Consider the following 27,188-nt stretch of genomic DNA (forward strand, 5'->3'; position numbering starts at 1 on the left):
AATTAACCAATCAGGAGAAAGAAAACTAATATCAAGATTAGTAAACTTTGCTTCGATTGGTCAAATTCAATCTCTAGTCTGATTCGAGCTCGGACTTTCATGTATAACAGCCATTACGCAAAATGATGCAAGCGATTGAATATTGAATTCGATATATATGCGGACATGGAGCAATATGGTTTCTTTAAATTAGTTTCGCGATTGGTTACCTGCGCTGTAATAATATGTGAATAATTACGCACGGCCATTTTGTGCCGCTCATACTATCGGAGAGATCGCAAGTTTTGATGTCGAACTCGTCTAATTTGGGGCGCTGCGCAATGTTTTCCCGAGTGTCGCACATACGATTGTTTATCCGCCATTTTGTTCTGCTGTCGTACGCGCAGTTTTCGGTAGCATTGTAGTCTATTTTAGGATGAATACACGCTACTGAAGCGAATTGGATCGTGCATCATTACCGCTTTATCAATCTCCCGTACATTTGCGGAAAGTATCGTCGCTCGAAGAATGTAAGAAATCCAGTTTCTCAGGATGTGATGGCAACCCGTGACAAGTTACATCTGACCCAACTTTCCTGACTTTTGAGGCCAAATGACGATTACTAAATAAAACGGACGATTTTCGCTTCGTTCGTCACGTAAGTCTGTCCAGGACATTTGCGGCATGTATGTACCAAGCGGCACTAAGTAATTAACATCTCTTTTTGTTGCTCATGAAACATCAAATGTGTTTGAGAGATCGTTCCATATATTATGACTCCATGAATGTTTTTTCAATTTTCTGAACCGTTATTCGATTACCGTTCCCTTTGGAAAGAAACGGTGTCATACATATATATATAAATAAATTCGTTAATCTTATTAATCTTATTGTATATCCTTCGCTTTTGCTCCAATCAATTTTATCGTTTGTATTTAGCAGCTGTTGCACTGTCTTTTAGTTTGGTTATATTAATAATATGAATTATGTATCGGCTGTGTGTATTTCATATAAAATTATGGTATTAATTTAATCACCTGTTAATTTGATAGTAAACATAATTCATGTACTTGTATATGATAGAATAGATTTGTACATTTATATGTTACTTAGAAAATATATTTGAGTAACCTTGTATTACCAAGATACTTAACATAATTTTGCTCTAACAGATTAGATAAATGTAAAAAGACTTATATAACATGGCATTCAAGTGAATTCATTCTTTAATGATTAAAGAAACGTATTTTACCATAACACTGAGCTACGTTCAGAAATACTACCTAGGCTGTGTTCCACTTGACGCTCGCGGCATTTGTGGAATCATTATTTATCAAATGTTAAACAAAACCAAATTATGCTTGTGGAATGTCAAGTAGAAGATATTCCTGAATGCTTTCATGTATTATTTTAATCTTATTCATTGAATATTGAACGCTAAATATTAATAAAACATACATAGGATAATGTTTCTGAACATACAGCTCTATTTTTATATTTTTGTGTAAAGTAAAAGAAATTATTACATTAGATTAGATTATATAAATTTATTAGAATTAATTTTTATATAATCTTAGATTTAATTTTTCAACATTTTTTTATGACTCTCAGCTATTGACTCACTTGCTGTTTGAATTAAAATGGTTTTATATTGTAAACTAAATAACTTATAAGAATTTAGATACCATGTTAAAAAGTTATTTATAGACTGTTGAAAAAGTGCTATTTACATCTTACTTATGACGATATTCGGAATTATCAAAATTCTTTAATTTTAACATTCTTTTAATAATAATTAAATAAATACTTATGTAAATATGCCATAGATAAATATTGTGTATTATTGTATTGATATAATTGATGATCAAATTACATTATCAATTTTATAATTAACGGTATACTTAATTTTATTAAACTTTGTTAATTTTACTTATACAAAGATGATATATTTGATAATTTTTGTGTATTGTGTTATAGAATGTCAGGGCAGAGTGGTGGACAACGAGTGTGTTTGGCCAGACTTAATGAACACTTGACATGCAAATTATGTGGTGGATATTTTATCGATGCGACTACTATTATAGAATGTTTACACTCGTGTACAGTATCTTTCTATTATGTCATATATAACGCTGTATATTCAAACTTTAACTAGTAGCTAAATATATTATAAGATCTTTAATGTTTTTTACAGTTTGCAAAAGTTGCATTGTTAAATATTTGGAGAGTAACAAGTATTGTCCAATCTGCGAAGTACAGGTTCACAAAAGTAGGCCACTATTAAATATACGTCCCGACCATATATTACAGGATATTGTTTATAAACTGGTACCTGGATGTTATCAAAGTATGTTTTTGCTAAGAAAAGAATTTATTTCCTCTTATATCACACATATTATGTATGAGATGGTAACGATGATAACAACATTGTTTCAGACGAAATGCGATGTCGGAGAGAATTTTATGCAAAACATCCAGAAGCATGTATTCAAGCAATGTCTCCAGAAGCTCGTGGAGAACCTATAGAATCGCACATATATTCTCCGGATGAATCCCTCAGCTTGTCCCTGGAATATTCTGATCCTCGTACAAAAGATTTAAGTGAGACGAATACTGAGAATTCCATTTTAAGACGATATTTTCGATGTCCTGCAGCAGTCACAATATTCCATTTACAAAAACTAATAAGAGCCAAATATGGCCTTGGTGATGTAAATAGAGTTGATATAATGTACGAAGAGGAGCCATTATGCAGTAGTTACTCACTAATGGATGTAATGTATATCTATCATTGGAGGCGGGTACGTATTTAATTTATTTAATATTGAATTCAATTACGATGTGTACATATTATTTAAAGCAATATTGTTATTATATTGCAGAAAGTACCATTACACTTAAGTTATAGGATATTTGAAATATCTTCAAAACGCTTGAAATTATCGGAAGACAATGCAAACTACAAAAAATCATTAATAGATGCTGGTATTGATTCTATAGAAATAAAGGATGAGAAATCGTTGAAACGCGAGTGGAAAGAGGTACAATTAAAAATATCGGAAACAGGAGTAATGAGTATAACCGATATATCGAATACAGTACATAAAAGGGACGTTGAGACTTTACAAGATGAGAAAATTTCAGAGGAGACTATAGCCTCCATTGCGGAAGCTGATAAAGCAGATTCGGTGATAGAAAATTGTGGTATACCTAAATCTGTAGAAATAATGCAATCTAGTTTGATGATTGACCCTGTAGAAATAACGAAAAATCCAATATTTTCTGATCCGAACGATGCATTCCTTGTTACGAGTGACGCTAAGTTTACTAACGAGAATTCACCGACTAAGAATTGTATACCATTAACAAATCAGCACAATGGAGCTGCTACAAAACAGGCAAATGAAACAAGAAATTGCACCGCTTCTGCAAAATCGCAACAAGATGCACAAGAAGTAAAAGTCCAAAATCAAACTGCTAATGTCGAAGACAAATCTGAGACAGTTTCACAAGGGCAAAAAACTATTGATCAATCAGCAACACAATTTACAGAGAAGAAAGTAGTTGAAATCGAAGATAAAGAAAAGATAGATGCACATGCGGAAAAGATGTCAATAAATAATAACAACAATAGTGCGGATTTTCAGACTGAATCTCAGAAGGAATGCATAAAAAATTCAAGTGAAGCAAAAATGTTAAGTGTTGGATCAAAAATCGACGCATTGAGTGCAAAATTACAATTTCAACCGAAAGTAGGTCAAGTTAATAACACTTATTCCAAGAAAGCGCCGAAGGAAAAACGAGCGATGCTTCAGCAAGGTATGAAAAAATCCGATGTAAAATCATCGACCGAAGATACAAAACTTACTGATGCGAAGGCGCAAACAAATTGTGAGAATGTAACGAGTAAAGTATCAGTTTCGATGGCAACTCCTTCACAAAAATCGGTTGTGTCTACTACAGTGGCATCTCAAAATATTTCGGATTCCTTGTCAGTATCTGATAAACAAAAACCTCTCGACGAGAAGAATAATCAAAGTATAAGTATTGATTTGCAACAGGCTTTGAATTTATTGGAACAGAGAAACTCGCCTGTACTAACATCGTCAGAGTCTGCTCCGAGAACGAGTCACGCCGTCAGTATGGTCAATCAGAGATTATCGAACAATATAGTCACGATGAGTGAGGATATTGTGTCTACTGTACCAAACGTTTCTACAGCTGCGATTAGTCAGACAACATCAACATTTCCTTTCTCGCTTCACGACATCGTAACTAACTCAGCCGTTCTAAAATCAGCACTAAAGAATTCCAGTAGCATACCTCAGAAACAGTTAGGAACGTCATCCATTGCTTGTTCAACATCCAACAACCAAATATCGCCGATGCCTCAATTCAACATGCAAACATCACCCATAAATGTGTATTCTATACCTACGTCGTTGAAGAATAACTATAGTAACATAGGTCAAGATGTAAATACTGTAACGGCTGCATCCACAGCAACGATCACTACAACGGCGATGTCGAAACCAATATCGATCGGTGCTTGCCCGATACCTCCATGTCCGGATGCAATCCCTATATCTCTGATGAAACAAATATCTATGCGCAAGCAGGACGTAGCCGCAAAGGGTACAAATCTGAACGAAATTTGCGCAAAAATCGGTTCCAACACGATCGGCTCGAAGATCAATGATATCTGTGCTAAGATAGGAGAAAATTCAAAGGAGAAGAACAGGGTAGATGCGCATAAGTCGGAAGTGCCAGATCTGCTTAGAATAAGCGCGAAGAAGAATCCTTCGCCATTATTACCCATCAATTCAGATACAGCGATGAAGCATATACCGAATATCCCGAATATACCAGTGTACACTCCAAGTAGTAATGCGACGACAATGGATAAAAACACCAAGCCTGCCTTACCTATGTCTACATCTGCCAATGTGCTGGCGGTGTCAACGTCTTCGGTACCGGCGTCGTCTCACGCAATCCAGAGATTAGCGCCTCTCAAGAAGCAGAATCAATCGATTGGATATAAAACGTTGCGCGATCCACCCAAGTCTTGGAACCCTACATTATCGAAAAATAATTACGTAGCGGCGAAGAATCAGGCGAAGGAGATGCAAAATCAAACTCAGACTTCTATGTCCGAGAGTACGAACAAGCAGATCCCATCTAAACCGGCTAAAATCTTCAAGATGCGAAACATGCCACGATACTTGGGTAATCCCGCATCAGGTGTGAAGCCCATGTACGGGGTCGCAAGCGACACGAAGGAGAAAGACCAATCGACAACCAATACGAAGGGTGGTACTCTCAATATGATGAAAATCGATCCTAAGACTTTGTCGCCCATCGTCTCGACGATTAATTCACCGATCGTTTCACCACCACTTTATTCGCCGAACGCTCGAAGCTATCAGAATACCCCGTTTTCACGGGATATATGTCGAAACTCCGGCTCGCCTATATCGCCAAGGAATTCTCCGGTAAATATGTTGTCGACTAATCCATTCATACCATCTCCCACGCCCAACACGAATCCCCGGATCATATATTCTCATTTTCCGTCTCCGTTCCCAGACGCAAGCCGATTTCCGAATCCTTTGATACGATCGCCTATCGGCATTCGGCCTCCTAGTGCCTTCCACAGTAGTCTACCGCCTTCGATCAACAAACTGTATCAGCGATCGAGTTATATACCGCAGACTACTGGTTACGCGCCAGTGGTTGGCCAATCGCCGACGGTACAGAGAATACCACCCAGCACGCATTCATCCTCGCCAAAGTCGCCCAAGGCCTCGTCGCCTAGCTCGATCTCATCTACGTTCAATCTTGGGAAGGTGGAATCGCAGTCGCCGATCACGTCGACGGTGGGCAATGTCGCATTACTTCTCTCCAAAAGCGTAGCCGTACCAGTGTCTGTGTCACTGCAACGAGAACTCAACGCGTTCAATCTATCCAAAACTGGCGGTTTGTCATCAAGTCCGACGTCCAACGTTGTCAAAACATCGTCCACGATGGACACGAACGATGCCAACGTTGAGGCGCAGCTCGCTAAATCGAACTCTTCTTCGCTCAACTTGGTGGCGATTACGGCAAACGCCGAAGTACCCGAGAATTCGAGCTCGCCAAGTAGCGCTAATGAACGAAAACAAGGTAAAGAAATAGAGGCGCGAAAGGTACAAGAGACCGCGCGATGTAAAGAAGACAGCTCCAAGGCGAAGCTTATGGAAGCGAAATGCAGTGTAGAAGTTGCTGACAATGCTGCGAGCCTGCACGACAAAAAGGAAAAGAACCAAGCAGCCAAAATCAACGGCGATGTTACAATAGAACAATTTGCAAGTAAGAAATCTAAAGAAGCCGATAGTAATGACGAGAAGAAGACTACGACAGCAGAGACGACCGAACGAGAGGGCCAAGTAGAACGGTCTTCACCCAAAGAACGGAATAGTATTCCGAAGAGTAACACACAAGCCAATATCAATGACTCGTCAGCAGACGGTTCCAAGAACGAAGATCTCGGCAAGAGCAGTGAGCAGATACAGGGTAATAAATCTGAAGTACAAAAAAATAAGGCAGAGACGTGATCAAGAGAGGATTAATCGTCTTTAGATGCGAGTCATAAAAATCTTGCTACGCGTATCAGTTGCATTTAATTCGAGATGGCGTGGCTCAAGTGTAAGGTCAATCCTGAACAAGCTTATACACAGCCCATATTCTGATGTTTACTGCCAGTAATTCTAATGTTTCCAACTGCATGATTGAATATGTATGTATTTATATATATATACATATTTGGATATTTATAAAAAACCGCGCTTGACATCTGCACGAGTTATGAAGAAAACATCGGAAAATAAGCCTGTTACAAGCTGAATGAGAAATTTTTACAATATGCCCATTGTGTAAGCAGCAAAAAAAGCACTTATGATCATTGTTGAAGATTTCAAGAGTGTTAGGAATTTGTACATTTTTGTAAATAGCAATTGTGAAAGATTTAATTATTTTTTATTATAAATGAGTTATATGACACTACGTTGAATATATTATTTTATAGGTATACGTTGGATGAGATATATAATTATGATCGTCTGAATTTTCATATGCATATCCAACACCGTTATTAACGTTAACGACGTTAATGATGTTAACTCTCCGTTGTTATTATATTTGCATGTACAGATATATGTATACACGGCGTATCCCACTTCAATTGTATATATATGTCTTTCCTTTTAGTCGTACATTATTCATTTTAAATGGTTTCTAAATCGATTTCTATTTAACGAAAGTGACTCTTTGTTACTTGACTCTTTCCTATTACAATCTCTAACAATTCTCTAATGTATATTTCTTATTAAATGTCGTATGATGAAATTTTATTAAACAGTATTTTATCAAAATGTATGTAAAATTATTTCTATATGAAAAAATTTCTGTATGAAAATTATATATAAAAAAGTTTCTGTATAAAAAAGAAATGTGTCTCGAGTAGCGGAAAAAAAGTAATATATTTCGAGTGGGAGGCAGTCTCTATGTCATATTTTTCTTCGTTACACATATTTTATATATATTGCAATATATAATGAAGCATATATTTTTCACGGATATGGATACAAGTTGTGCACTAAATACTTGGAAAACAGGTTTATCATTAAAGTTATATATTTAAATCAACTATATGATTTGTATCTCTCTTAGTGCATACGCTTGCTGTTAATTTGTTAATTAATAGCATAATGTATAACACATTAAATGTCTTAATGACATAATATGCGTTCTCGTGCATATTAAATGGATGCAAAGTTATTCCTTAGCATTAAGTAACTAAAAATGTCGCGATCACTTTTTCGAGAAATGTAATTATGGAAAAACATGTTTATGAAAAACGTGTCAACACATAGTTCTTTGTAGTAGAAGAGAGTACCCATATAATGAGCACACAAATATGTGTATAAAAGAAGTATTAAGTATATAGTTAAGGTAATTAAATTAATAATAATGTTACCTAAATTTAAATTATACATTTTTATATCACATAAGGTTGATAACAAAAATTTATATAGTCCGCAGCATTGAATATTTTTGAAAGACCCTTTATTTATATTAAAAGGAATTATACGGGATTATATTATGTGATGCAATAATATTTCCGTGAGAAAACTTCATTTTCAATTTTAATATTTTTACGCACTTATACATACATTTTCGATTAATATTTTTTTGAGGTAATATATTTTTGTATAACATTAATTTTGTTATAACATTAATGTGTATATGCATGTGTATTTATCACATTAGATATCAGTTAAAGTATGTAAAAATAAAATTGAATTTAAATGTCATTTTGTACATTCGAGAGTCAAAATGCTATTTTGTTCTGATGTAGAGAAACTAAATTGCATTTGCACTGAGCTTTCTCCTCAGTGGCTGACTATCTGATCAATTGCTGGAGAAAAAGATGAGATTTGTAGAGAAAAAACTCGGTGCAACGGTATTTTTATTCACTTGTAGGTCTATTCTTTTTAGCTGAACTTGCACAGTTTATCTCTTTTTTTTTTTCTTTCCCGTGTAAAAAGAAAAACAGAAAAGATAAACCGTCCAAGAAGTTCAACTAAAAGGAATAAGCCTTACATCTGAATTGAACAGCATTTTTGTTCTTCACTGTACACTCATTAGAAACTTATGAAGATAGTAATTTAAAAAAAACGAAAATCGGAAAAAATTCGCTGTAAAATAACTATCCTTGTTATCAAAGTTATGTAAAATCTCGTTAGAGAATTCATTGTTTTCACATTTACTATGAGTAAATTAAACATTTTTTGCTTTAAGACCAGTCCGATATCGAAACAAAAACAATGTAATTTCGAGGGTAATTTTGAAAATATTCGAAGACTGCTAATGGTAGTGAAATGTCCGAGGCCTTATCCTATCATATATCGAATAATTAATATGGAACAATAAAAATGATAAACTGTATGCGATATAACTACGACAAAAAAATTAGTTGACAATTAAACACTGTGATCATTACGTTACTTCATCCTAGAGATGGAGAAAATATTTTAACAAAGCAAAATTATTAGTCGTAAAGTATAATATTTTTCTGTCTTTCTGTCTTTCCACTTCCCACTTGTTCACTTTCTTCGTTTTATGTTTGTACTTTCCAAGCTTTCTCCATTGTTTTCTTTCTCATCTTTATTTATCTATCTCCACATATACTTCCATTTTTTAATATATTTATGCGTTTTGTCCGTTTATATGATCGTGCGTATTGATGAAAGAGTAAATATTTTGAGCATAATTTGAGAAAAACATCAACAAAGTGAAAAATTTTGTTTGCTAAATAATTTTAATAATTGAAAATTAATTTCTCTTAGATATGCAAAATTTTATTTGTATATAATGTACTATGATTATAAAATATATATTACATATAGTAATAGAAAAAGAATTATTAATTAACACAACTTTATATTTAATTAATTATATAAAGGGATAAACTCTACATTATAATACGTCTAACAAAAACAAAATTTTAAATAAACTGGGCTGCAAAATAAAAGATGTATTTTTAAGCAGTTTTTATATAGGCGTATATGTATATGCATATACATATATAAACACATGAAAAAAAAATAGATTCTACATGGAATTCAAAGATTCTCTTCACTAATTATGAAAAATATAATTGACTGCATTTACAGAAAACTATTATTCATATAAAACATTATTCTTAAATTATTGCCAAAGCAAAACTGAAAAAAGACTATTAACTGTACATTATAATCACTCATTAGAAGTTTATATATTAGACATTTTTTCAATGTGTCTTATAGCATCCTTCAACTTGTATACCAACTCTTGTAGCTGTTGTATAGTACATGTAAATATTACATGTCTCATTTGATCACATTCTTTTGTACTTATTCGTATGTTATAAATTGGTATGTTGGTAAACCGAGTGCTAATCTGCATCAAAAAACAAAATATTTAATTTTTATATATATAGATTACATAATATAATTTACAAGAAATTATTTTCAACTGTTGAATTACATTATGTGAGGTAACATAATATATATAACATTACTAGAGAGAGACTAGTGAATTTACCTTAACACAATGATGTAAACGCCAATCTATATCCACTACATGAGGTAAACTATTTCCTATCAATTCCAGTTGAGTCTGGATATTTTGTTTATTGTTTATATATGTACTACATAGCGTTTCAATTCTATGTCCATTAATATGTTCATTATGTAGAAAATGTTTTAAGCTTTCCTCATCGTAATCATGTCGAGCAGCCTCTATAAAGAGGCAGGATACATTAGAAACTGCAGCCTTTATCAAATCTGACTTGGATGGATGAATAGTTGCGATACCTGATATAAAAGATATAATTAATTATAAACATTTGTATTTCAAATATTCTTGTATTTTGAGGAAAATTAAGACTTATTTACTTTTTCCATTGTTTTTAGAAATATATAACATTATAATATCTAATAACTGTAGAAATGCTTCTTCAGGCAAAATGTTGCTATTTTGGATGCTTGCCAGGCCATCGACAATTTCTTTTGCCAATTCCATCTCATAATATAATGTTAATACACTTTTTAATACATATAAATACAAATAAATATCTTAAAAGTAACTGTTAACAAAAATAAGCTAACTTGTGCACATGTACTTCAACAATTTCAAGTTTTTGAAAATTACAGTATTAATTATTAGTTTATAATAATTTGTCATTTAATATCAATTAGATTTGCCTGAAATATGAATAAAACAAAAATTATATTAGGATTAATGTGTTAAATATCTGTTTATATGGACATTTCATATCTGATATTTATAAATATGTCAAAATTTTTTCTTATTTTGATACTGAACTATGTGATAGCTATTTTTTGTATGAAAATGTCAAAACATAATATCTGTCTTTTTTCGGAAAGATTTAAATTGAATACCTTTAAACAATTCTAATTATTATCACTTATTTGACATAAAATTTCTTACTAATCTCCAGTAGAGGTTAGTTAAGTTAGCAGGAAAGACCGAGACTATAGAGACACCATTCGGAATAATTATGAATTACAGACCCGTATTTTTTCTATTGCGGCAAAAATATTAAAAAATGTAATATTTATTATAAATTAACAATTTTCAGGATTGACAAAACGATTATTTATAAAAAATGTCAAAATAAAAATTTGCTAAAATTATATCGTATTACAATTAAAAGGCGCAGAAGACATTTTCATTTATTATAAATTTTTAAAAGTCAAAATGCAAAATTCTGCTTAAAAGTCTTATTAATGATACAAAAGATAAAGAAATAAAAAAATTTTGTAAGCCCCTCCCCAAAAAAATAAAACATGAATGCCACTTTTTTCTAAATTTAAAAGGTAGTCTGTAAAATATAAATTTTTCTAGTGATAATAAACATAATGTAATAATTACCATTTTTAAATTTGCAGAAAATATAAATACATTTTACGAAGAGTAAAAAAAGCTTTGAATATACTCTAGTAAAATAGAAGAACAACACAATGCTATGTAGACAATACTTTATTAGAGTAAAAATCAAATTTCCAAAACTGATCTGGTGCATTAGTGCAGCGAGCTGCTCGTACATCTTCATTATTGTGCAATTTAGAACCATCGAGACATAGACCAGTTTCTACATGTATTATTCTGCCATCCTATGATTAAAAATCGTGATACACAATACATTTTTTAATCATTCACGAATTATGTAAAAATACTTAAATATTAAAAATTAATATAGCACCTTTGTTAATATCCATTCCTTTCCGTCTTTCTTACTGCTGCAGTCAGACATTTCAATTTGTGTATACGGTCTTGAATCAGTATTCAATATTGTTCCACAGATCTCTTCTTTCCGTAATTCACCAGACTTGCTCAATGAGAAAAACTAAAAATTGCCCAAATACAACTAATTTCTTTAAATTTAAATTCGAATAGAAGTACGTTAATGTGATCTGTACTGATATTTACATACTTGACTTGGATATAGCTTAGAGTGACAATTATATAATCCTAAATTATATGGTTTATCATCCTCATGTTGCAGATTGTCTAAACACAGTCGTCTATTGCGCAATCTGACACGACCATAAGCTATTGCATTTTCATCAGGGATAAATTTTTGTGGGTAAACATTATTAAGATACCACTTGAAACTTTTACACTTGAGCTTTTTCCGCAATTCCAAACGTTCGCTTATATCTCCAATGAGTTCTGGATTGTCCTGTGGATTTTATTTATCTGTATAATTGCAATGCAAAAGGATTTTAATCACGTAATGTCTGATCTTACCTTGAATTCACTACGATGAAGTAAAAATAACCTTTTATATTCATCCATCCATACAAATGCTAAACGAGCAGTATTTATTCCGTGAGTATCTTTATCGTTTGGAAAATTATATGGATGAAAGTTTCGAAATATATGTCCAACTCGAGAGCAAGGAATGATTTCTAGTGTGCCACCGCATTGCCAAATCTGTTACAGAATACCAATTTATATCACGAATATAAAATTTTTAGCACATGCTTGTAATTATAATTATACTACAAGCTTATTAATAAACATACTTAAAAAATTTCACTCACTCGGAAAGATATTTCCAAGTTTTCGCCTCCCCAACCATCCATCTTATCATCATAACTACCGATTTCCCAAAAGTATTTTCTATTAATTGCAAATAGACCGCCTGCCATAGTAGGAGATCTAGTTGGTGATATAGGAGAGAAACGCGATTCGACTTCGTGTTCCTGAACATCTATCCATGTAAAATGTCCCGACCATGTAAAACCACCAACTAGAAAGGAATAATCGTGGAAGTATTCTAATGTCTCCTCAGAAATGTTATCAATTATTGGCATTAGTACAGCATTTTTATTATCCTTTATTCGTTGCAGCAAAGGCTGTAACCTACATTATATTAAATAGTATATATTAATAAAGTTTTCTCTTATTTTAATAATTTTAGGATATAAAAGATATAGGAAAAATATTGTCTTCTAGTTAAATTAATATCAGAAAATTACCAGTCTTTGATAACTTCACAATGTGCATCCAGGAAGACAAGAACATCGCCTGTAGCATTTTTAGCCCCATGAAGACGAGCTCGTATTAATCCTTGTCGATGTGATAATCTCAGTAGCTTTACTTTGGCAGGTAAACGCGTCAAAAGATAATAATCCAATTGTCCCTGAAGCTCTTCTACAAATTAACACACAAAATACATTTTACATATAACATTAATTATTTAATATATTGAATTCCCATAATATTAAATGTTACATCATTTTATTATGTAATAATTTATCTCTTATATAAAGATTATTTTATAGAAAAAGTATTTCGCGAGCATTACTGCTAACTTAAAATGATGCACAACCTGACATACAACTTATCTGGCAAATATACATTTTTGAAAACCACTAATATATTAATTTATATATTAATCATATTAATTTCAATACCTTCTTGACTATGATCGTCCACTAAAATAATTTCTTTTAATAAATTAGGTGGAGAACCCTTCAAAACGCTATGTACTGTGCGTAATAGAACACTCCATGGTTCATTATAAAAAATAATTATTATACTAGTACTTGGTAATAATTTGTCATACGTAGCATTCACACATCTGCAATATAAAGTTCATTTAAAAATACAAAGTTCTAAGAATATTATATATATATATTTACATATAATTTATATTTATATAAAAATAATCTTTTCAAACGCGCTATTCTATACATATTAAAATCTTACAGTGGGTCACGTATATCTGGTAATTTTCTGGTTAATGATATCTTATTTGAGAGAATGACATTCAATGCTTTATTTGCAAGTGCTGCTTCACCTAGAATCTTCTCTCTTCCATATAAATAAGCAGGTTCCCCATTGTTCCCAAGACCAGGTACAATATCATGTTCAAATTTTGATATTTGTTGTTCATACCTTATAAAATATCATTTTGGTCTAATATCACATTAGACAAAATACTGTTATTTTAACAATTATTTTATTAGTATCACATCAGTCTAGTATATTTTGATTCAGTAAAAAACAAAGAAAGATAATTACATAAAATTTGTGGATAAATAAATTGCTATTATTAGAGAAAGCAGCATCAAACAAATTTACCTCTCTATTTGTAATCTCTGTAATGCAACGTCCACATCTTTCTGTGTTTGTGAGTTATTGCTATTTCTTAGATATTCAGATTGTTCTTTAGAAATCCTGGAGTTGTCATTGGTACGAAAGAATTGTTTAACAATGATTAAAATACCGATTATGTACAATGTGCAAAATGACAGTTTCAGCAAAAACTTGCGGCGAGTAAGCATCATCTTTTTCAAGAGTATACCATCCTGACAATCAGATAATTGACATGCTGTTCTTGTTAATGTTGATAAGGATGTTGTCGTTAGGTTATGATGGAGCAACACTTGTCAGACGTGTGAGGTATCGCTCGGTATCGCTCGTTGTATATTTCATTCATATCACGTGCACATCTGTAACAGGTGAATTAAAATTCAGAATTAAAACATTCCTACGACCTACTTTGTGCACACATTTGAAAATTATCGTATTAATGTAGTAATAACGCTGCATATGTTCTAATATTAATGCAATGTACTGGATATGCTTGCTCGTTATGGACATAAGAAAAAGAACGAAAGAAAGGAAAAGGTTAAATTTAAATATGTATCAGTGTCCGTAATGGAACTGCTCCAACCGGTTGTACATTTAATATACATGTATCTATCTATCGCTCTCTCTTTTGTAAGGTCGCAGAATAACATATGGGGTGTGCGATATCAACTACTAGATAACCAATCTGTCGAAAACAGATTTTGCAAAGTGACTGCCGCAAATCTTGTCAGTATAGCAAGCCAAGTATAACAAAATCTGCTGCAAAAAAATATATAATAGCATTGTGCAAATCGAGTAGAGTCTATGTCATTTTCATATTTAAATAATGTAGCCTAATAAATGAAGTGATGATTATAAAACGACAGTTTCTATTGACAATCTTCTGTTGTTGTCAAAATATAGGCAAATTCTACTCTACTGGCACGACAGGCTTAATTATAAATTGGCATTAATTTGCCCTAATATTCTTCTACTCATATCTGCTGACAAACTATAAGCATGCCTTACTAGCAATCTAAATAAAATTTTCTTGCTCTTTTACATTGCAAAGATTTTGTAAAATTCATAAAATTATTACTTTTTACATTTTATTGCATAAAAGAGTTTTATAAAAAAAAGTCCGATAAATTATCCGCTTATACGAATAATTAAGTTGAATCTGTACATATTTAGTAACAATAAACGCATTAAAGCAAAAATACCGTAAATGTATCAAGTATTCCAATCAGTGGATGTCTTTTTAATGACAGTAGACTATTTGGTTGTCTCTAAAAAATAGTTTTCTTCAGAGCAAAAATATTAAATAAGAGATCATTATCTACCGTGACTCTTTCCAATCTTTTATATTACTTTTGTAACTAAATTTGAAATTCAAATTAAAAATAAATTATCTGAAATCAGTTAAAGAATGCACCTTTCTTATTCATTTAGTTCTCTTAAATTTAATTTGTAAAAGATCCTTTTGATTATTTATAATTCGAAAATCATTAATTTTTTAATATTTTCGGCGAGGAAAAATCGATACTAATTCAGTCAAGGAATCTATTATCAAAATGATATCTATGATGATTGTGTAAGGACATCTTTATAAATAAATTACTCGCCTATATAAGGAAGATCACAATTACAATATTCTAAATACAAAATTATTCTGTTAATTATATTTTTTTCAATTTATTACCAAGATTAATATTGAGACATTAAAATGTCTCCTGTACATAATATTAACAGTCCCGTCTCCCCTAACAGAAATTTTACAAATACTACATCATGCAAAACGCACACAAATAAAACCCAAGTGAAAGCGACAAAAATCAAGGATCTCCGGAATTAGCAGATCTCTTTGCATCATGCATTTTTTTCTTTCTTGTGGAAGAGAAAAATTTTTCAATATCAGAAAATGATTTGCCTAAAGTTTCAGGCAGAAAAAAGTATATAAAAACTGCGCCTATTAAAGACACGAAGCTAAAAAAGAAAAAAATGCCTTCGATGGTCATGCTTTTCAAAATGTACGGATAACTCTTTATAACAGCAAACATGATTATATAAGCAAAAGAAACCATGATACCTCCACCAATACCACGTATGGACACAGGTAACAATTCTCCAATTAATGTCCATGGTATAATTATAAATCCAAATGAACCAGTGCAAATGTAAGCTAATACGAAGAATAGTAATAACCACTTTTGATCCACCATGGTTTCCTCTGTATTACCATTTTCATCGTACGACACTGCAAAATGCATATACATTCCAGAAAGAAACATGGAAATAGCCATTCCAATCCCGCTCAAGATGCAAAGGACTCTTCTACCATATTTTCTACTACAAAAAACTGTTACTATACTTATAACGAATCTAATGGTACCCAACATAACGAGTGCACCGTGTTCATTAAAATCGCCAAATGTTCCACCCATTTCGCGAAAAACAGAAATAGCATAAAATATGATCACATAAGAACCAGATAATTGTTGCAACAAAAATAATGCGAAAAGTATCAGCATAGGCTTATAGGCTTCCGGGAATGCAAATGTGTGGTAATAATTTTTTACAGATACTATAATATTTGTTGACGCTTTATCATTCATTACACGGTTCCCACAAGTCTCCATGATTCGCGAATATTCTTCCTCATAAATCTAGAAAACATTTATCTGTTGACATTCTGAAATATATTCCGAATAGATATTGCAAAACTTGCTATATCGTACTCACTGTTTGCTTTTTGTTAAGTTGCCTCAAACTGCATTTCATTTTACAAATTCGTTTTTCATCAAACATACCATTTTGAAAACATACGAGCCAGTAGGGACTTTCAGGTACAAAGTAAAGTATAAAGAAAATAAAACACTCTAATACAAAGAAAATTATGTTCATCTTGCGCCAATCTAGGATTACAGCTAAACAACAGGGAATTAAAATACCAAATGAAACAAACACAGAAGTAAGGCATAGAAGCATTGGTCTGATTTGTGGATGTGTAATTTCCGATATATAAACCAGACCAACAGTTGTTAAGCCTGCCGAGATTCCAGCTACAACTCGAGCCGCATAAATAGTTATTAAGGATTTGGCAAATATCAATGAAACCCATGATATTGCTGCAGGAATACAAGATAATAAACAAACTATTTTGCGTCCAAATTTATCCATTAGAGGCCCAGCAATGAGAGATCCTATTGGCAATGTTATTGTAACTAGACTCGCTGTAGAACAAAATAAATGTAAAATAATACATAATATTACTACAATTCTACCTAATATCAAATAGCACTACGAATAACAATTCTAGTTTCTTTTCTACTAAACAATCTATGGTGTACTCCTTAAGCAAATATAAAACAAATATAAAATTTTATCATAACATGTACCTATCCAAGACGCTTCACTTCCAGTTACTTTCATATCAACATTATCCGATTCTAAACCATCTAATAAAATAGTACTGTAAGCCATGTTTATACCACTCTTTATGGTCATACAATGGATTATACAGCTTGCAATAATCTAAAAGATATGTAATTATTTATTTTAGTCAATCATCTTGTATCATAATTATTTATAATATTTATAAATTATCTGTAAGTATATTGTATTTATAAAATTGCTGTACCTGTATATATGCGTGTATATGTGTATAAGATATTGAAAACTTGCCTGTGGCATTACATCTGCCATTGTAATTTTCTCTTCTGAGTTCCTATTGGTAATTCGTGGAAGAAAATTACTGCAAAAAAATTGAAATTTCCTATTATTCTTAAACAAAATAAAAGAGACAAATAAAATATTAAATATATTCAAACTTAAACATATAAATTATTTTTACAAATAATTTTTGAATTATATGTATAATAAGAAATATTAATATGTACTTATATTGCAAAATTCCATCTACTTTACCTGACTTCATTGTGAAGTTTCTCATCATGTTCTGTAACTGTGTGTATCTTTCCTTCAACATTTTTTTCTATTTTGTTCATTTCCAATAATAATGATAATAATAATAACAATATAAAAACTAAAATATTTCTGAAATATAAAAATAAGCAGTAAAACGATAAAATGATAAAATACGATACATATTCATTAGTAGATTACATAAAATTTTAAAAGCAGTAAAAATACAAGTGACATTGTTAAATATATTCAGGAAATAATTATTATATTAAGATATATTGAAATCGTGATTAAAATTATCTCATTAAAATGCATCCAATTAAATTAATAAATTGATATCTCAAATTCGTTTTAGTTTCTCTGAATGGTTATGTACACATCGATACAATAAAATTTTTGAATTAATAGAACATGTAATTATGAACATATATATTTGCATGCATTAAACGAATTATACGAGTCGTATCTACTAACGAAGATAAACATCAAATAATAATTAATTCTAATTAATTTTGATATTATGATACAAAAGAACTTACGTCTATTTATGATAATATTTATCATCAAAAATGGAAAATATAAAATCTTTATAAATGCAGTAGCATATTTATCGGTACTTGTATGCCGATTCGGGCCGATATTTTATACACAAGCGGTTTCCTTCGTTCTAGATTGCTTTTGAACAACTCTCTTGAACTCTCTAAGATAGGAGAATCTTTCTTTATACTCGCTATTTGTGTTGTCACGTGTTCATATTAGAATCAATTAGAATGATATAAAACCAAATAAGTCAACAAAAATCTGAAAGATATCACGTCAATTTTTTTGTAGGACTAACTTCGCGCACTAACGCCAACTGAAAAAGTGTATGTAAACGTAAACTACATAGTAAGATTCATTTTTCAGCTGATACAACGTACTCTTGATGCACGCAGATGTGTCGATAATAATAACAGAAAAAAATGCAATTTTAACAATATATATGAATAATAATTATATGCGTTCTTATTTATGAAACATCTATATATATAATAATAAATAATAAATTTAGAATACCAAGATATTGGCGATTGGAAAATTTATATCAATAGTTGATAATAGGTCTGTTCGTCTTGCTTACACTTTCGTACACTTTTTACACTTAAAATGAGATAAATATATATTTGGCGCTGAAAAGAGAGAAAGCGAAGATGCTGAGTGTAAAAAGTGTAAGCAAGGCGAACAGACCTAATACCAATCATCGGATATCAACGTAGCTACGCATGCGCAAAAATGGTCTCTTTAATTCTACCATAATATATATATATATATACTTTGACTATATACACATAGGCTGCGTTCAGCAGAACGTTTGTTTTGCAACTGTTGGAAGTTTCCTTCGCGCTGATTGGATCATACTTTTAGATCTAGAAGAATGGTCCTATCTCAGTAGACAATCATAAAACGGTTGCAAAACTGTTGAGTCTGCTGAACGCAGCCATAGACTACCAGTAACTAACTTCAGACGTGTCGCCAAACTGGAAAATTAGGCCCGTCCCGGACATTAATTTTCTGCGGGAGTAGGGAGATTTGACTATAGTATATGCACGTTTACGGTGTGCAACTTTCTTACCATCCTACTCTTGCCTGCCTACAAGTAACTTAATTCCTATTAATATATAATGTACTCAGAAATTAAGGATGAACATACACGCAAAAGGTATGTCTTTAAGAAGTATATTTCTATTTTTTTTTTCCAAATTTTTAAAAACTTTATTTAATCAATTTTTAATAATTGTATTTTGTTTCATAATAATTATTTTTATGATTTCTTTTCTTATTTAATTACTTCATAAATTATCTTAATTTATTATTAATATTTCTCTGTTAATGTAAATACTTGTCATGATCAGTGCAATATTATACATGGATGCGCCTATAATTGGTGACAAGTTTATTAAATTATTTTTTCAATTTTGATTAAAAAAAATAATATTAAAAGTTAGTGCTTTCAAAGATAATCACGAAAAATTATTTATTATTACCTTTCATTAAATACTTTTCTCATTATTTATTGCTAAAATTATTAGTTTTATTTATTTTCATTGTTTTATATCCCTATTATCAACATACAAATTCTTGTAACAGATAGCAAAATCTCAAAAACAATACTACGTCCCCTTTCCATCCATTTCAGATTTTTTCCGGCTTCCTATCAATTCTCAACTAAATATTTAATGAATTTAAACCTTTTCTACTTGAAAAAGTCTTACTATAAAAAACATGGCAACTTTCGCATTTGAATTTCCCAGTCTTTACTGTCCGGGGCGGAGCTACAGGTACCTTTTCATATTGACGCTCGACGCTCATTTTCGGCGTCAATATAAATCACATGATAGAAATTGACGAATATCAAGCGTTAATTTTGGTCACGTGACCTATTTGACCCTGAAAATGAGCGTCGAGTGTTGGCATGAAAAGGTACCTTAACAATCTTCAGCCAACTTCAGTTCGGCGACACCGAGAGCACAGTATATATTAGGTCTGTTCGCGTTGCATGAAATCCCTAAATATTTTTACACTTAAAATGAGATAGATATATATTGGCCTTGAAAAGAGAGAAAGCGAAGATGCCGAGTGCCAAAAGTGCAAGCAACGCGAATAGACCTATTGGCTACGTTTACACCGTACGCTTAGTCCGCGACTTATACGATAGGTGTCTTTGTTTAACCTACAGGATAAACAAGGACATCTATTGTATAGACCGCGGCCTAATAATTGTGCCGAGAGTACGCATTTCCTATAGCAAAAATGAGGGACTAGCAGTCCATGTGTATGTACATACATAGTCAAAGTATATATATTTCTACATATGTGACATATCAGTGAGTTATCAGTGAACATATCTGTCAAAAGAAGGAGGATTGAGGACGATTATTTACTCCCATAAGAAAAGCTGTATATCCTATCACTTTTGTTTTAGTTAAATGTAACATGTCTCGAGTTATATATAAAATTCGTATGAAAATGCGAACAACGTAAAACGTAAACGATCTCACACGGGTACCAATAAAAATATTATTATTATTGTTACTCTGCAAATATAACATAATGTATAACGAAACAAGGGAACAAACGAATTATTTTTTGCGTTTAGTTAATTTTACACAATTATAACAGATTAGAAATCTCAGTATTGTTTAAGTAAGAAAGATCCTACTGATCAATATGAATTAAGTGATGGCACCTGCAAAAGATAAATGGATTAGACGTTTTATAATTACTGAAACAAAGCGGCACAAGAAGGGCTTTACAATTTATAAAATTACTTCTATGGTACATATATATACATGACACCTGACAATATTTTCCTTTTAGATTTCGATATTAAGTTTCTTGTTTTTTTTTTAGGTATTTCTGAAATCCTCTCATGAAGAAGTGTCAAAAGTGTCTGTGTGGAAGCGTTATAATGATTTCAAAAAGCTTCATGCAGAACTCGGTCACTTGCACAAGCGTTTTGGAACCAAAGAAAGTTTTCCACCTTTTCCCAAATCAAAATATTTTGGCAGATTTGAAGCCGAAGTCGTAGAGGAGAGGAAGAAATATGCTCTTAAGTTTTTGGAATTTGTAGGACGATACTCGTACTTATATTCAAGCGATATATTTATAACATTCTTTGAAACTAGTCATGCAGATACTTATAGTAGTGATTGCGCACATTCCTTGAGCTCAGACACGTCTGAAGATGATCGTGTTGCTTTAAGTGATCCTGTGCTTGTAAATGATAATACAGTGCAAAGTACCTTTGAAATTCCATGTTCATTAAAAGCATCTCATAATGTATTAACAAATCCATGTCCTTTGTCAAATGTTATTTGTGCAAACAAGAATGAATTTGCACATCGAAGAAAGAATGACTCTCATGACAGTATTAATTTACAGAATGCTAACGTTAATAGAAAAGAAAGCTGTAAAACAGCAAAATTACAAATGCAAGACGCTATTACTAAAGAATATGATGCACATCAAAACAAAAGTTTTGATAAGAACAACATGGTAACACTCAGCGATGTATCAGGATTTGATAGTCTGAACAACAATATCAGTAAACCCTTTTTAAATTATGATACACATTCTACATATTCTGTAATAATACAAGAGGAGGTAAATGATTCACAGGCACAGCCAGATTCTACACAGTATCTCTTAATAGCAGCTGCTCACATAAGTGCAGCCTTTAAACATGAATCTATAGCCGAATATGAGGAAGCTTTTACACAATACAAACTGGGAATATCATGTCTGATAAACGGTGTACAATTTGATCCAGACAGTACAAGAGTACCAGGCATAAAAGATAAGATATCAAAGTATTTAGCACGGGCTGAACAGTTATATAACGAACATTTAAATTGTAACATTTAAAAAAAAAAAAAGCCAATATCTGAGCTTCAATATTATAAAGTGCTTAAAATAATGAAATCCGTGATGCTCGTAATGGATATACGTGCAAATTGTAAAAGAATAATCAAGGTTATTTAGCTATCATATATGATTTATATATAAATTTTATTTTTTATTATATATAAAGGAATAAATATAAATTTGGACTAGTATAATATATATTTGAAATATATTAAATATAGTATAATATATATTTCTTTGAAATATATCAAATATAGTAATAAATAGTTAATATACAATATTTTTAAATTTGTAATTGTAATTTATAATTTCAGACTGTAGAAAAATCTTGTATTTACGAGGATAGTGTAAGCAATTATGTATTACATAAACAAGTACCATATATGGTACATTTATATGCATGTACTGAAACTGAGACTACTATATTTTTAATCCTACAATATGCAAGGTACAATATCAAATTTATTTGTAATATATTATATAATATTAATTATATGTATTTTACATTATGTTATAGTTGTGGAAGACTATGGGACTTCATAAGATTACATTACAAAGAATTTGACAGTCTATATGATGTAACTTCAAATCACACATATATAAATAAAGATGTCAATGGAGAAATCAGCAGCAATGAAAATATTTATGAACCAAATAAAGCGGATATAGTTAGAGAAAACAATAAAGTACAGGGAAATCATCGATGTACAACAGATGATCAAAGTGAGATCTATATGGAAATGCCTACTATACAATTATTAGAAAAATCGCAAGAATTATTACAATCCGTTAGTGCAACATTAAAGAAAAGCAATTCTATTGCAAATCGATTAAATGAGTGTAAGGAACTGAGACATTCAGAAAGTACACCATCGCTGAATGCGAAGACTGTTACACAAATCCCTCAAGAATCAGATCTTACGTTATCTAATGTTTATCACAATAAATCATTAAATACTAGTAATACAAAAGTAGATGACATTATTGTTGCAGAGAATCCTTTGACAAAAGGTTTCATAAAGAATAAAGATTTGAAAGGCAATAATTCTTTATTAATGAACAATAACGAAAATTCAAATGAGTCAAGAAAAATTTGTGCACCTGTATTAAATGGAAGTTATGCGACTCGCGAATCACTCAAAAATAATAAAATGGGCAATTTATTATATAACAATTCTACTTCAAAAACTATTTCAATGCAGAATGGCTTGACCAATAATGTATTACAGATCTGTGAGAACAATAATACTGAAAGTATATCCGATCAGATAAATTCATCAAACATTAATTATAACATTGATGAGACACAATATATGACTAAAGAAAATAATATAGATGAACAGGAGTTTTGGCAAGTACCGGAAACTGTAATTCGGTCATGGGCAGCTGAAATTCTTTTAGCTTTAGAAGCACTTCATCAGCAAAATATCATGATTCTCGATTTCAAATCTGATAATATTCTTCTGGATGACGCAGGACATATCCGGCTTACTTATATTATACCACAGCACAATGTTGAATTATCTAAATTAACATATCCATATTCGTCACCTGAGTCAGTAATGTTTTCTCCGACCATTCCTGTTACATCCGCTACAGATGTTTGGAGTTTCGGAGTTATTTTGTATGAACTACTTACTGGCACTGTATGTTGAAAATTGGACATTAATTATAAAAAAATTATATACCTTTCATAATACCAAAGTTTAACTTTTTGTTTCACAGATGTTTATCAGAAATCATCCAGGATCATTTCATTCACATTCTACAATCAACATTCCTAGCAGATTATCGAAAAGTGCAAAATCTTTGTTATGTGGCGTAAGTTGTGTCATTCTGCTGCACTTTAATATTAATCTCATGATTTTTAATGTTTAAGAAATAATAAACTCTGTATAACATTATTTATAAATTGTGATTGCAGATGTTAAAATATCATCCAGAAGAGCGACTGACGATAGATGAAATAAAGCGTCATCCGTTTTTCGCAAGAACTGATTGGTTAAATATGATTTCTTAAACTTAATGTTTATTAGGGAATTTATAAATTTCATTGCTTGTTATAATAATTGTATAAATATTTATTATGTAACGGAGATACAAACTTATTTTGTAGATGAACAAAACGTCTCGATATAAAATAGTTTCACTTAAATACAATAATTAAAAACAATGTTAGCACTGAGTTTGTCAAAATTTATTATGTATAATTATTTAGATCTTACTTTTTCACTTCTACTTATTGTTGACATACCATCAATAAATCTAGTTGTAAATAAAACATTGGCATTGTTGAACATACCATTCTTTAAGGATACAATAATAAATTGTGAATGTTTAAAATGTCTCTTTAACATTGTACCTATATTTTCTGTATGTGAAAGATCTAGAGCAGCATCTACTTCGTCCAGAATATAAAGCGGTGCAGGTTTATAAAGAAGCATAGCTAAGACTAATGACAAAGCAACTAGGGATCTTTGACCACCAGATAATTCTCCTAGTGACTCTTTCCAGACACCCGAAAATCCAACTTTCACTTCTAAACCGTCTGTTATTGTTTCATTCTCTGGTGGTTGTAATTTAGCCTCGGCTCCCGATAATAAAGTACTAAATATAGAACCGAAATCCCTGTTTACCTAATGAAATACAAAATCGATATACTTCATACATTGTGAACATATATTGCAGTTGCAATATTTTTATTTAAGTATAAATAAATTTATTTATATATTAGATTAAAATAATATAATTTAAATATATAATTTACCAATTACCATACAAAATAAACATATAAAACGTAGCAAGTTTAAAATATTAGATTTTTTAAATATATGATTTGATATAATGGAGTAAATTTCAAAAAAGAATTATACCTGTTTCCAAGCTTTAAGCAAGGTTTGTTTCTTCTTTTCATCCAAAGTCTTAATTGTCTCAAGAATTTTATTCTTATCGGTCTCGACTATTCTTTTCTTTTTTAATGTATCATTATATTGTTCTTCTTCTTTATCGAGAAGATTGATTGCTCGTGTATTTATATTACGACTTAACTTTTCATGCATTGCTTCTAAATTACGTACTTTTTGTTCCATTTCTTCTGGTTTATTAACTTCAAAATCATATATACCATCTAAAAATATAACATGATGTATATGTACATCAATAAGTTAATTAAACAACATTTATCTCTGTAAATACCTTTTTTTCCAAAATAAGGTTTCTCTTGCTCAATCCACTCATACTTCCTTGTGAGTTCCAAAACTTTCTGCTTACATTCTGCTGCACCTTTTTTGATATCATTAATTTCGTGATTTAATTTTTTTATATCCAATTGTAGATCTTTATTTTGTTTAATAATATCTTCTTTTCTTCCTATTAACCTTTGTATATCTTTGTTTTGTTGATTAATAATGTCTTTCTGTTTCTTAATATTATTTTGCGATTCTGTAACTTTATTTTTGGTTTCTTGCAATTGCTGCTGAAGAGTTTCTCCTTTTTCTTCAAACATATTGTTTTTCTCATTTACTTGAAGTAATTGTTCATCACCATTTTCAATACTTTTCTTTAATTCTTTTATTTCTAATTCAAGTGTTTCCGACTCTTGTTCTCTCTTTTGCCATTCTTTGCGACTTTGTTCCGATTTTTTCTTCAAGATATTTAATTGATTCTCAGCTTCCTTTAATTGTTTCTCACGAATATTCACTGCATCCTTTAACTGAATTTCTATGTCCTTTGCACGTTTTGTGCTTTCCTTTTCTAAATTCTTTGCTGCAGTCATTCGTTCTGTAAGCTCTTCAATAGCTGCATTCAGAGAAGCCACCTGAACATAAATATAAACATATATGTATGTACACTCAAGGACTTCGATTCTTTCCTTCGATTACTTTTTTAAAACTTCCAAAAATTCAGGTTATTTCGTCTTTACGTCAAATTTATTTGTAAGCGGACGTAAGAGTCGTGTCGTTAATCGCGCACGGACTATGAGCATTAATGTAAAAAGGTGGTCATTGGTGGTCATTTCTCAGTTTGTGAAAATTTCAGAGGGAAAGAATCGAAGTCCTTGGGTATACATCCTAGCAAACATTCTGACGTTATTTTCACGTTGAAGACGTCATTTTGATGTAAAAATAATGATAAATAACGTCAGCTTGTTCCTGGGATTGTACAAATGAAAAAAAACAAGCTTAAAGCTAGGCATCTAATTTTTCTACATAAAGTAAACATTTTTTGCTTATTTTCTATATTTACATTTAAACATAATTATTAATGCATATGTATATATACAGGGTGTTTCCAAATTAAATGGCAAAACTTCGGGAGCGTGTAGAGGAGTAAAAAACTAAGAAAAAAAGTCCTATAGACATATGCTCGTTTTTGCTCCGTTTCAGAGAAATCGAAAAAAAATGTTTACATTTCTTGCCATATCTAGCACCGACATATTTGATTACATTTTCCACTTTCTGTTATGAATTTGTCAGTCGCTCTTTGAAAGCCTTTAACAGTAGATGAATTTTGTCTTTTGCAATATGCCGCGTACGTATTCTAATAGTGAATATGCTGATATGGTTTTTGTATACGGTTTCTGCAACGGTAATGCTTTAAAGGCGGTGCGAGAATATGCACGACGATTTCCAAACAGAAGAGTGCCAAACCGAAGAGTGTTTATGTTGACATTTAATAGATTGCGAGAGACTGGA

At 31.2% G+C, this 27,188-nt stretch overlaps 6 protein-coding genes across 8 annotated transcripts in view; 2 read left to right on the forward strand and 4 right to left on the reverse strand.

Annotated features, from left to right (window-relative positions):
• Window positions 1–137: 137 nt before the first annotated feature.
• Window positions 138–7,010, forward strand: LOC108730123 (mucin-3A). The gene is made up of 5 exons (XM_018459616.1): window positions 138–637; window positions 1,957–2,078; window positions 2,174–2,326; window positions 2,416–2,780; window positions 2,862–7,010. Exons 2-5 carry the CDS (start codon window positions 1,958–1,960, stop codon window positions 6,570–6,572), a joined length of 4,350 nt encoding a protein of 1,449 aa, XP_018315118.1. The 5' UTR covers window positions 138–637; window position 1,957; the 3' UTR covers window positions 6,573–7,010.
• Window positions 7,011–9,707: 2,697 nt separating this feature from the next.
• LOC108730114 (COMM domain-containing protein 3) lies at window positions 9,708–10,969 on the reverse strand. Its single transcript, XM_018459603.1, has 4 exons — window positions 10,962–10,969; window positions 10,455–10,581; window positions 10,102–10,373; window positions 9,708–9,957 (listed from the first exon to the last, which is right to left on the reverse strand). The coding sequence occupies exons 2-4, from the start codon at window positions 10,579–10,581 to the stop codon at window positions 9,790–9,792; spliced, it is 567 nt and encodes a 188-aa protein (XP_018315105.1). The 5' UTR covers window positions 10,962–10,969; the 3' UTR covers window positions 9,708–9,789.
• A 577-nt stretch (window positions 10,970–11,546) lies between these two features.
• On the reverse strand, window positions 11,547–14,774 carry LOC108730126 (polypeptide N-acetylgalactosaminyltransferase 1). Its single transcript, XM_018459618.1, has 9 exons — window positions 14,176–14,774; window positions 13,801–13,989; window positions 13,506–13,672; window positions 13,068–13,242; window positions 12,630–12,951; window positions 12,334–12,519; window positions 12,017–12,265; window positions 11,786–11,929; window positions 11,547–11,696 (listed from the first exon to the last, which is right to left on the reverse strand). Exons 1-9 carry the CDS (start codon window positions 14,379–14,381, stop codon window positions 11,547–11,549), a joined length of 1,788 nt encoding a protein of 595 aa, XP_018315120.1. The 5' UTR covers window positions 14,382–14,774.
• LOC108730127 (facilitated trehalose transporter Tret1) lies at window positions 14,480–18,173 on the reverse strand. 3 transcript variants are annotated; one of them, XM_018459621.1, is made up of 6 exons: window positions 18,094–18,173; window positions 17,851–17,920; window positions 17,565–17,700; window positions 16,909–17,399; window positions 16,256–16,832; window positions 14,480–14,546 (listed from the first exon to the last, which is right to left on the reverse strand). In XM_018459621.1, the coding sequence occupies exons 1-6, from the start codon at window positions 18,171–18,173 to the stop codon at window positions 14,530–14,532; spliced, it is 1,371 nt and encodes a 456-aa protein (XP_018315123.1). In that variant the 3' UTR covers window positions 14,480–14,529. The 3 variants fall into 3 exon arrangements, with proteins under 3 accessions (XP_018315123.1, XP_018315121.1, XP_018315122.1); XM_018459619.1 differs by lacking the exon at window positions 14,480–14,546 and having other exon boundaries at window positions 15,903–16,832; XM_018459620.1 differs by lacking the exons at window positions 14,480–14,546; window positions 18,094–18,173 and having other exon boundaries at window positions 15,903–16,832; window positions 17,807–17,913.
• A 2,785-nt stretch (window positions 18,174–20,958) lies between these two features.
• LOC108730106 (ribosomal protein S6 kinase delta-1) lies at window positions 20,959–24,586 on the forward strand. The gene is given in 6 exon segments (XM_018459594.1): window positions 20,959–21,405; window positions 21,481–22,602; window positions 22,809–22,942; window positions 23,012–24,140; window positions 24,220–24,315; window positions 24,419–24,586. Coding segments are annotated over 6 exon segments (2,673 nt in total). The 5' UTR covers window positions 20,959–21,309; the 3' UTR covers window positions 24,515–24,586.
• A 118-nt stretch (window positions 24,587–24,704) lies between these two features.
• Window positions 24,705–27,188, reverse strand: part of SMC2 (structural maintenance of chromosomes 2) — a 6,655-nt gene continuing 4,171 nt past the window's right edge. The window contains exons 6-8 of the mRNA XM_018459591.1: window positions 25,690–26,311; window positions 25,368–25,621; window positions 24,705–25,130 (exon numbers count right to left, since the gene is read on the reverse strand). Of these exons, the coding sequence (XP_018315093.1) occupies window positions 24,705–25,130; window positions 25,368–25,621; window positions 25,690–26,311 (1,302 nt within the window). The remainder of the gene's footprint in view (window positions 25,131–25,367; window positions 25,622–25,689; window positions 26,312–27,188) is intronic.

The sequence above is a fragment of the Mycetomoellerius zeteki genome, unplaced genomic scaffold (assembly GCF_001594055.1).
Source record: "Mycetomoellerius zeteki isolate Tzet28-1 unplaced genomic scaffold, Tzet1.0 scaffold848, whole genome shotgun sequence".
Taxonomy (NCBI): domain Eukaryota; kingdom Metazoa; phylum Arthropoda; class Insecta; order Hymenoptera; family Formicidae; genus Mycetomoellerius; species Mycetomoellerius zeteki.